At 40.8% G+C, this 11,542-nt stretch overlaps 2 protein-coding genes across 2 annotated transcripts; one reads left to right on the top strand and one right to left on the bottom strand.

Moving 5' to 3' along the window:
* Positions 1-1,923: 1,923 nt before the first annotated feature.
* Positions 1,924-2,253, top strand: LOC115820218 (histone H4). The gene has a single exon (XM_030783703.1). It carries the CDS (start codon positions 1,942-1,944, stop codon positions 2,251-2,253), a length of 312 nt encoding a protein of 103 aa, XP_030639563.1. The 5' UTR covers positions 1,924-1,941.
* A 4,362-nt stretch (positions 2,254-6,615) lies between these two features.
* Positions 6,616-10,528, bottom strand: LOC115820523 (tryptophan 2,3-dioxygenase B-like). Its single transcript, XM_030784139.1, has 12 exons — positions 10,503-10,528; positions 10,278-10,395; positions 9,987-10,077; positions 9,573-9,643; positions 9,343-9,470; positions 8,764-8,950; positions 8,448-8,559; positions 7,949-8,056; positions 7,538-7,595; positions 7,350-7,429; positions 7,056-7,146; positions 6,616-6,706 (listed from the first exon to the last, which is right to left on the bottom strand). The coding sequence occupies exons 1-12, from the start codon at positions 10,526-10,528 to the stop codon at positions 6,616-6,618; spliced, it is 1,161 nt and encodes a 386-aa protein (XP_030639999.1).
* Positions 10,529-11,542: the final 1,014 nt, after the last annotated feature.

The raw sequence follows: 11,542 nt of genomic DNA, 5'->3' as shown, positions 1-11,542 counted from the left end.
TATTATTCACTGTGAGATGAGTCCAGAACTGTGCTGGTGAGTGTGAAATATATTCATCATCATTGTCCACATACTCCAGAGAGACCGTCCCATCCTCTGAACACACAGTGTTATCACCTGCCGGATCCAGTGGCCAGTGTCTCTGACCACAACCCAGTAGCGTGTCTCTGATAACTGATCTCAGCAAAAGGTATTGGTAGAGATGTTATCTATAACTTCCCAATTCCTATTTTTATACAACAGTAATATATACTTTTAAGGCAAGAACGTCTAAATCATGGCTGCATGATTCTGTAACTAAACAGCTGTTGTATGAAATGTAATGCTGTTTGAATTTTTCAACAATGTTCTTAAGCACGCTTGCCACGGAAACGAAGGGGCTGGCTGGATGTCCTCTGGCGTGATGGTAACTCTCACAGCATGGATGGCGCACCGCTCGGTGTCTTCAAAGAGGAGTAATACGTTTGTGCAATAACTTTTGTACATTTTCACGTCATTAGCAAGATGGACAGTTCTTTTCCAGATTTAGTGGGTGGCTCTTAAAAGAGCCTTTGGGTTTGAAGTGCTTCTTTGTTGCAGCTTACTTGGAGCTGGTGTACTTGGTGACGGCCTTGGTGCCCTCAGACACGGCGTGCTTGGCCAACTCACCGGGGAGCAGCAGACGCACGGCGGTCTGGATCTCCCTGGAGGTGATGGTGGAGCGCTTGTTGTAGTAAAGCGTCTTATGCAAATATTACTGAACTCCGCCCTCCTCCGCTTTCATTTCCTTGTAACAAAATCTATTGGCAGGTTGTAACACGCACGCCGTCTATTGGCCGTCTGATGTTCTGACGAAACGCAAGGCCCTCCAGTGGGAAAGTCACAGAGGCTGAACAAAAATTTGGTTTTGCGCGGGCTCCATGCTCCCCAACCCCCTACAAACTCCTTTGTTCTGCCTTCAATGCTCTATTAATATCACTGTACAAAACATTTATTATTCTATAAGATCATCTAACATACAAGTGTATAGTTTTTGGTGATTTATCTATGCCGCTCGGACTTTTCAGCGTCTCTTACGCCACCGTTTATTCTGTCCTCAGATAGTTCGTATGTACACACACACATACATGCACCATTTTCACTTGCCTACCGTCAGAGATGAGAACATTTTATACCCGCGGTTCAGTTCCATTTGCCGATATATTACTCACTTCATATCATATTTAATTGAAAGGGGCCGTGCTAAAGTACTTGATTGGATTTTGGCCACACTATTAAGCTAAACTGCAAATGCAGCAATACGCAGAGCAAGCATTAATAAGACAACCTTGGAAGTAGTTCAGACATGATCATTTCAAACCCTTTTGCTCAGAACCACTCATGAAGAGCAAAACATTTGAATCAATACAGCTAAGCAACAATTTGATTTAGTTATAACTTAAAGTGTTATTCTATATTTTAAGTATAATTGGTTTTGGCATACATTGATGTAATTTCATTATAAAAACTTAATCTTATGCCACTCTCTAACAGTTTAAGAAAAGAGGGTTCACGCCAAATTGAATCAACAGGGTTTTTTTAAGACATACAAAGCACAGGCATGACAATGTGATCTGATTTTTTTAATTTGACTTCAATTTGACTTCAGCTCACGACACAGCACCTCAGGGGGAGTTCTAGATGTCTAATGTTTAAGACTTTACATAGTCAGTGCTTTAGACTGTTGCTCGAACACGTTTTACTTCAAGTAAAAGACCTGCCCCGAAAATAGAGTTTAAGAGGTTCCACCGACTAAAAATAAAAATTAGTGTGTTTCAGCATTTCACGAGCAGTAGCAGACAATGCAATATGGGGGCGGAGTGATACGCCACATGGTTTCAAGGAGGTCCTTTTGGCGAGAATATAAATGGGTGTTTCTGTCAAAGGGCTTCACTGTTCCGAACTAAACCAAGCAGCAGCAAAATGTCTGGCAGAGGAAAAGGCGGCAAAGGTCTTGGTAAAGGAGGCGCTAAGCGTCACCGCAAAGTGCTTCGCGATAACATCCAGGGCATCACTAAGCCAGCTATTCGCCGTCTGGCTCGCCGTGGCGGTGTCAAGCGTATTTCTGGTCTCATTTACGAGGAGACTCGCGGTGTGCTGAAAGTGTTCCTGGAGAACGTCATCCGTGATGCTGTTACCTACACCGAGCACGCCAAGAGAAAGACCGTGACTGCCATGGACGTTGTGTACGCCTTGAAACGCCAGGGACGTACTCTGTACGGCTTCGGCGGTTAAACGACATGTAACACAACAACACGAACTCAAAGGCTCTTTTCAGAGCCGCCCACATGCTTTACTAAGGCATCATATTCCTATCTGACTACTGTATCTGTCTTTAGTAGTTAAGCTGTATTGATTCAAATGTTTTGCTCTTCGTGAGTGGTTCTGGGCAAAAGGGGTTTGAAATGATCATGTCTGAAGTACTTCCAAGTTTATCTTATCTTATTTTAAAGAACGCTGAGCCTTGCTTGCAAGCCTGAACTTGGATTTCCAGGCTATTCCCCCAGAGGTATGCTGAAGCTGTTCATTAGTGGTCCGTGGAGCTGCAAGCTCTTGTAGCCTGAAACGCAAACGACAGCAGAAATTTCAGATTAGGTAATATGCTTAAATATGTAATGCTTGTTCTGCGTATTACTGCATTTGCAGTTTGGCATGATGGTGTGACCAAAATCCAATCAAGTACTTAAGCACGACCAGTTTCAATGAAATAATGATATGAAGTGAGTAATATATCGGCAAATGGAACTAAACGGCGGCTATAAAATGTTCTCATCTCTAATGGTAGGCAAGTGGAAATGGTGCGTGTGTGTGTGTAGATACGAACTATCTGAGGACAGAATAAACTGTGGGGTAAGAGACGCTGAAAAGTCCGAGCGGCATAGATTAATCACCAAAAACTATACACTTGTATGCTAGATGCTCTTACAGAGTAATGAAATGTTTTGTTCAGATTTTTTGTAAAGTATTGAAGGCAGAACAAATGAATTTGTAGGGGGTTAGGGAACATGGAGCCCAAGCAAAACTCATTTTTTTTGTTCAACCTCTTTGACTCCTTTTGGACTGCCATTGAGATTCGTCAAAAGAGTCTGCGACCAATAGAAAACCTGCTTGTTCTAACGCACCAGTAGATTCTGCCGCAAGCTGGTGAACGTGGAGGAGGACGGATGTTGAACATATTTACATAAGGCTCTTAATTTATTGTGGGTACCGAAGTGCGAATTCTTTACTCATCGCTATATACTTCAAGAGTTACAATCATGCCAGAGCCCGCCAAGTCTGCTCCTAAGAAGGGATCAAAGAAGGCCGTGACCAAGACGGCTGGTAAGGGAGGCAAGAAGCGCAAAAGAACCAGGAAGGAGAGCTACGCTCAGGGTTTGCTCAGCAGAACTGGCTGACGTGTTTACAGACATATTCAATCTGTCCCTCGAGCAAGCTTCTGTGCCCTCCGGCTTCAAGTCCACTACCATTGTACCCCTCCCAAAGTGACTATCGCACTGTGGCACTCACTCCAATTGTGATGAAGTGTTTTGAAAGGATAGTCATGACTCACATCCAGGAGATCATTCCAGACACTTTAGACCCTTTACAGTTTACTTACTGATGGAACTGGCCCACTGATGATGCAGTCAGCACTGCCATACACACAGCCCTCACACACCTAGAGGGCAAGGACACGTATGTCAGAATGCTGTTTATCGACTACAGCTCAGCATTCAATACGGTCATCCCCCACAAACTCTCTGAAAAGCTCCTCACCCTAGGACTGGCACCCACCCTCTGCAACTGGGTACTGAACGTCCTAACGGACAGACCCTAGTCAGTCAGAGTTGGCAGCCGCACGTCAAGCACAAGACCTGTAAGCACTGGGGCCCCCCAGGGTTGTGTGCTGAGCCCCCTGGTGTACACACTCTTCACGCACGACTGCGTAGCCTCCCAGAACAACACCAGCATCATAAAGTTTGCTGATGACGCAACAGTCGTTGGACTGATCACTGGAGGGGACGAGAGAGCGTACAGGAGGGAGGTGGCAGATCTGGTGGCCTGATGTCATAACAACAATCTCTCCCTTAATGCAGACAAGACAAAGGAAATGATTGTTGACCCAAGGAGGCGAGGGGAGCTGCACACACTGCTTCACATAGGTGAGACTAAGGTGGAGAGGGTGAAAACCTTCAAATTCCTTGGCGTTCACATCAGTGAGGATCTCACCTGGTCTTACAACACACAGCACATCATCAGGAAGTCCCAACAACGACTGTACTTTCTAAGAAGGCTGAGGAAATTTGGCATGCCAGCCAAAATTCCCGGCAACTTCTACAGGAGTGTGATCGAGAGCGTCCTTGCCAGCTCCATCACAGTCTGGTATGGAAACTGCACTGCGCAGGACAGGAAGGCTCTCCAGCGCGTGATTAAAACTGCTCAGTCCATTTCAGGAGCAGCCTTCCCCCTGCTGCAGGACACTTACAACACCAGGGTCATCAGGAGGGCCCACAACATCATCAGGGACAGTACACACCCCCAACATTACCTCTTCACACTTCTACCATCAGGCAAGCGCTATAGAAGTGTGAAGTCCAGGACATCAAGACTGACAAACAGCTTCTATCCACAAGCAATCAGGCTTGTGAATGACTCTTTCACACATGGCCCCTTCCAACCTGTTTGACTGGAGGACCACTGACTGACAAACACACATTACTTAACGAACACTACTAAACTCTGCACACAACATAGCTGTTAGTGCTGCTGTCCCACCACTGTCATCGTGCAATTGCACAGTGCACTTTATGACTGCTGCTCTGCCCCCTTGCACATACTGCGCATGTACTGTGACATTGCACATTCACTGTAACAACTGCACATGTAAGTTAATGATTACTCCAATACTAAGTCACTTTCATAGATCTACCTCATTTTAATGGATCTACCCCAGCTGTATTTTTCTCTTGTTTTTGTTTTTTTTTGGTCTCTTGTTTTCTTTATACGATTCTTTTGCTTATTTATATTGTCTTCCATGTAAGATTTTTCTACTTATTTACATATTGTCTTTATTCACGCTCGTCTGGTAACGGAGGATTAGCAAAGTAAGAATTTCATTGTACAGTGTAATTGCCTGTTTTGCTGTGCACATGACAATAAAACTCTTGAATCTTGAATTGGTGGAATCCGAGATGCCAGGACCCAAAGAAAAAGGTCAAAACAATGCAAATGTACACGCAATGAATGGCGACTATGGAAAGCGAAGGCCAAATCCCGGACATTTTTGGCGATTTAGAAATCCCAGCCAGACGCATTTTTTAGGTCTGAAGAAGAGGACATGTCTGAGAAAAAGAGGATGTATGGTCACCCTAGTTAAACGCAACATACATGTTGGCACACCAATTACATTACATTAGCCAACCGATTACATTACACTTTCCGTTGCTTATGCTAACGTTAACTAAGATGAAGTGACACTTCCAGTGACAACAATGCAATTTTTAGCCAGTAGACTCCAAAGCTGAATATTCATCACAAATCCAGATTTCGTCCATTTGTACCCCTCCAGGCTTTTGTAGGCTTTCAAAGACTCTCCAGATTAGGACAAGGGAAAGTTAATCAAGTAATTGTAGATGTATGGGTACTGCACGTCTGGAACGTTGTCCGTTCCAGCTGTTTCAATCCTCGTGAAAAGCACCCCAGGGGCATTATAAATGTTTAACCCAGCACGTTTTACAATATAACCTTCAATGTCCTTGGAATTAAAGTGCGCAGTGAATTGTGACGGCTTGAAATCTATGCTGGCGCCATTCATGTTTTCTAACGCTTTTCCTGCCAACATGGGGGTCTACACAAAATGAGTCACGTGACGTCCAGAGCTCTATTTGTCCCTGTTTCTAAAACTAATGTTAAGCAGCATTGGCACAACAGTACAAAGGTCGAGAATATTTGTCCATGTCTGTCCATGTTATAAAACTGTTCTGAGAAACCTTTACACTAAACAAATATTTGACAAGTAGTCGTAAAAAAATGAGACATCTCCAGAATTTTTTCACAGATTGTACAGATGTTTTTATTCAACTTATGTTTCTAAGCACATGAACATACGGAACACATAACAATACTATAAATTTGATCTGATCAACTAAAATATACTCCTGTCCTGTGTACAAACTGAATGAAAACAACATTGAATCCCAATATACGCAGCTATTTCTAAGTAAATACCATATATTTGCAATTAATCATGTACAAAATACATATGTTTAATCTAGCAGGAGATATATTCATTGAAGAGGAAATGAGATTTGTCATAAGTTTGCTCTCCATAAAGTCTGGGATATAAGTAATATTTTCAGGATTATGTCTACAAATGTTAGGGAATAATTTATGTTCCTTAATCTTTAAGACTGTTTTGTACAGCAGGATTGAGGAAGCCAGCATGTATCTGAAAGTCTCATCAATTCATGATTTTACTTAAATGTCTGCTCATTGTAATTGCTTGGCTTCTTATATTTCTACACTCCATAATCAAGAGAGAGCAGTGTTATTAATAAGACTCCTCTCCACTGCAGGAGCGACATGAGCTGTAAGCACTCAGTTATATATGGGAATTTATTAATGTTGGGGCTCAATTTTGGGCACCCAGTCACGTGGCACCAGGTAAGTGGCCAGGTTGAACAAATCCACAAAAACTTTATAACGGTCACTGCAATGGGAAAAAAAAAAAAAAAGACAGCCAAAATATTAGAAATCAAAATGTGCACTTAGGAAATTTTATATGCTATATCTGATCATTAACATATCCTTTATCAGTCTTATATATTCAAAGTCAAAGATAGTAACTTTAATTACAGTAGTTACAGAATGTACACATCCTATAATTACAGTAGTTATAGATTGCACATAAAGATATAAGTGCATGTGGGGCACTGAGCACCTCCTCTTGGTAAGACACTGACTGTCTATCTATCTATCTATCTATCTATCTATCTATCTATCTATCTATCTATCTATCTATCTATCTATCTTTCTGCCTCAGATGATGATGCACTCACCTGATTGTGGAGCGTAAGTAGAGGTAGCCTGAGGAGCCTCCTGTTCCTACTTTGCTGCCAATCATGCGGTGCACCATGCACACATGGTGATCTGCACGAGTGTGAAAGTATTTATAAATGCATAGTGATCCTGTGCTGTGTTAATGGTGTCTTAATCCTCTGAGCAGTAGTAAAATGATTCAAGTCATGTACAATTAATGAAACTGAACAGACATATCCTTCTCTAAGAATATAAGCTACTTCATTTTATGTAGGTGAAATAATAGGTCTAATGGCTCTGAACAGTTGACTTACATCTCCATTTATTCATGAGGGTGTCAACCTCCATCAGAGAATTCAGCAGCTGGAAGGGTACCTGGAATTGAAGTTCTTCCCTAAGAAATATTTCAATAACAGATATGCTATCCAAGTCCCATGACACAATAGCCTGTTACATACAATTTAAAAAACAGAAATCATAAAGATTTTTTTTTTTTTTTTACCTGTAGAAGTAGATCATCAGAGCTCCTTGAAGGCCTTTGTACGAAAGTCGTCTTTCACCTGCGCACAAGAAATGTATCACTTTTAATTGTAAAGCACACTTTAACAGTTTCACTGGAGAAATACACTTAACAGTGAACACTGATTGGCCTGAAAACAATCAGCTATGTAATCAGAGCACCTGTTGCAAGTAGGTGCTGACTGTTACACAGTGTCAGCACTAGTTTGATTTTTAACAGGTCAACGGAAAAAAGCTCCCATCAAAATCGTGTAATGTAATAGCAACACGCTGTGAAAATGGTGTTTTAAAGGCACCTCAGGTGACTATGGTTTACAAGGAACACTTTGGCCTCATAAGATCGCTAAGTTAGGAAGATCATCCTGAAAAACAAATTGACACTACAAAAACTGACCTTTTCTTAAAAGATCATCATGATGATTGGAATCAAACAGAGAAGTGAACCCTTCTCTCTGTTTTTTCAGATCCTGAATCATGTCCTCTTTCCTCTCAGAATCTGGCTCTTTCTGTTAGCAGACAGAAGATTGTTAATTGTTGATAGTGTCATGTAGAAGATATGGAAGAACTGCGGTAAAATAGTGAGAGGGCAGTTCTGGAAGAGGTCCTTGGACAGGGGAAACCATCTGAATGAACATTCAGAATATTACAAATATTCTATAAACACAAGTAATTTCAATCAATTTTTCTTGAGGTTTGTAAGTTGTAATAGTATACAACATATGTTAAGAATGTCCTGAGAATAGGTGGTAAGAATTTCATTAAACTGCTTCAGTGAGACACACTAAGAAAGTCCATGGAACGGATGTTTTAGCTCATTTGGTAAACAACATTAAAAAACCTATTGTAAATCTTTGTAAAATTCCCTGATGACTAGGATTATCCCTAAGCAATACGAACCTCAAGTTTCTGCATCTTTAGTTTGAAACCCTCTTCAATGTTTGCTTGTAACTTCCCCCAAAAGTTGAACCCATCTTCTTCCAAGCCAGGTGTTCTCTCCAACCATTTCTAAAATAGATACATAAAACCAAAATTAATAAAAATCACTGTACATGACATTTGATAGGATACACAATGCCACCAAAAAGCAATACAATTTTGGTCATTTCCATTTTACTTCAAATACAAATTTTGCTCTCTTAATTTCTGTCAGTTTTGATGCTGATGAAAGAGTACGCAGAACAGTTTAAAATAGTTAAAAGTAGAGGGTACCTCCACAAGTTGCAGCAAGGAAGGCTCCTGCTCTGATCTGAGTAAGTCCTCACTTTCCTGGCCATGGAAGTTTTCCCTGTAGTGCTTCTGGTCGTATGGAACTCTTCGGTTGTCTGCCACACCAACTTTAATCTCCAAGAGACGGAACTGAAGACTTTGGAACCCTGAGGCTGGAAACAGGTATTCCCTGTGATGGACAAAACAAAACAAAACAAACTAAAAAAATCATTTGGACTTCCTATGCACTACTGTATGTCATGAAATATGAAAAGGAAAAAAAAAAAAAAAAAAAAAAAAAAAAAAAAAAAAAAAATATATATATATATATATATACACACACACACACACACACACACACACACACACACACACAGCATATATATATATATATATATATATATATATATATATATATATATACACTACTAATAATAATATTCTTTTTACAATTTGTGTCAATATTTTTAATTTACAGTCACCTCAGATTTTTAGATTGTGACCATACTTAGGTCAGACCATGAAGTAATTACTATCTAAAGTAACATCAACACAAAGAGCTTTTGGTACTGCACAGGTTACCTAAAGTCAAAGAAGTCCAAAGGAGTCATTGTCTCCAAAACAGCAAACTGATCCACAAGTAGTTTGAATATCACGGTAATTCTATGAATCCGACTCACCACCTTCAACATGTTCCTCTCATCTTGTACCTGAAAGCAAATGAAAGTAACACAGCAATAGTGGCTTATTATGGACAGATATTTCATTTTTTTCTGACATGATGCAGACTCATCTGTATGAGAGTTACTTACATGATTTTGTATGAAAAGTTCACGCACTGAGTCCAGTTCCCAAAGGACTTGCTTAAACCAGAGTTCATATGCTTAAAAGGCACAAAAGAATTATTTTTGTCAGAAACAGAAATTAACAGTGATGTACATAGACAATGAGGATACTGAGGTACTTCAATACAATTTTTCTTGTTACGTATAAGTGACAACAGTCTGGAAGGTTCAAATCTCCAGATCTGTCTTCATTTACTGAGACAAGTGTGCATTTTTTTTTATATTTTATTTTGTTAAACACAACCTATGCACACAGAAAAATATGCATGATAGTTAAAATACAGAATTTACAAAACATCAAAGGCACTGTTGCCCCTTTGCCAGTTCTCAGGTCCCACAGGTAAACAAAAAAATGCAATAACTAGATAAAATGGATGTTACCTTGGTGGGTGACAATGAAGAGGTGCTCATCATGACTTTTGTTGTGTCTCAGCTCACTTTCTAACGCTTGTGCATTTAAAATCTTATCCAACTAATGGTAGAACAAAACTTTCTTGATTAAACTGTCCAGAAAACATTTTAAAAAATGTGTTTTATGCCTTCCATACATAGACTTAATGACTACTGTTATGTGGTAGAGAAAGAAGATATTTTAATTGTAGTTTGAGTAACTTAGTGAGAGATGTTATTTTCCAGCAATGTAAAGATGTTTAAACCTCCAGATGTTCTTACCTGTAGATACTTTCCATAAATGAGTCCTCCTTTAGCAGCTTTGTCGATGCCCTTCTGGGAATCATCTTCCTCCTCTGCAGTACTGTGAGTAAGTAATTTTAAGGACAAGAACACAATACAAACTTTGATAACATTACACAATAAAAGTTTGGCAATGTTGATATCTGATTTTTTTTTCCATAGATCACTGGAGATTATTTTTCTTAGAATACATACTGATATACTTTTCCTGAAAACGGACATCCACTCATGTTTGCCACAGATTTCCTTTTAGTTTGTCTTGATTAAATGTTCTTTTAGCTATTTACTGAATGTTTGATTGTTATATGAATGTTATATGGATGAAAACAACTCAGCTATGGTTTTCAAACTGTCTCGGGCCAGCAGCAAGATCTAGATTTATATATGTAGAGCATCACATTCCTCTTACCACAGACAGACAGCTCCTCCCCATGAAGTGTTAGTCATGTGATTTCAGAGAATCAGCATCTAGACCAAGGAAATCATTGTGGACTTCAGGCGTGCCACACTATACCACACTACACCACATTGCACCACACTACACCACACTGTACTACACTACACCACACTGTACCACACTGTACCACACTGTACCACACTACACCACATTGCACCACACTACACCACACTGTACCACACTACACCACACTGTACCACACTACACCACATTGCACCACACTGTACCACAATACACCACACTGTACCATACTACACCACACTGTACCACACTGTATCACACTACACCACGCTGTACACACTACACCACACTACACCACACTGTACCGCACTGTACCACACTTTACCACACTACACTACACTGTACCACACTACAACACACTGTACCACACTGCACCACACTGTACCATAATGTACCACACTACACCACACTGTCCCTTGCTGGGCTGGGCTTCGCACTCGCATGGTTCAAGTCCTATCTGTCTGACCATTCCTACCAGGTCTCTTGGAGGGATTCAGTCTCCTCCCCCCACCCTTTCCACACGAGAGTCCCACAAGGTTCTGTACTTGGTCTACTCCTCTTCTCTCTCTACACCAGATCACTCAGTCAAGTTATCTCCGCCCACGGTCTCTCTTACCACTGCTACGCTGATGACACACAGCTGCCCCCCCCCCGACTCTCAGGTTCAGCCTCCTGGATGTCCACTAACCTCCTCAAACTCAACCTGGAGAAAATGGAGCTTCGGTTTTTTCCTGCTAAGAACTCCCCAACGATCGACACTGCAATC

The sequence above is a fragment of the Chanos chanos genome, chromosome 9, assembly GCF_902362185.1.
Source record: "Chanos chanos chromosome 9, fChaCha1.1, whole genome shotgun sequence".
Classification (NCBI taxonomy): domain Eukaryota; kingdom Metazoa; phylum Chordata; class Actinopteri; order Gonorynchiformes; family Chanidae; genus Chanos; species Chanos chanos.
This window is presented reverse-complemented; position numbering and strand designations above follow the sequence as displayed.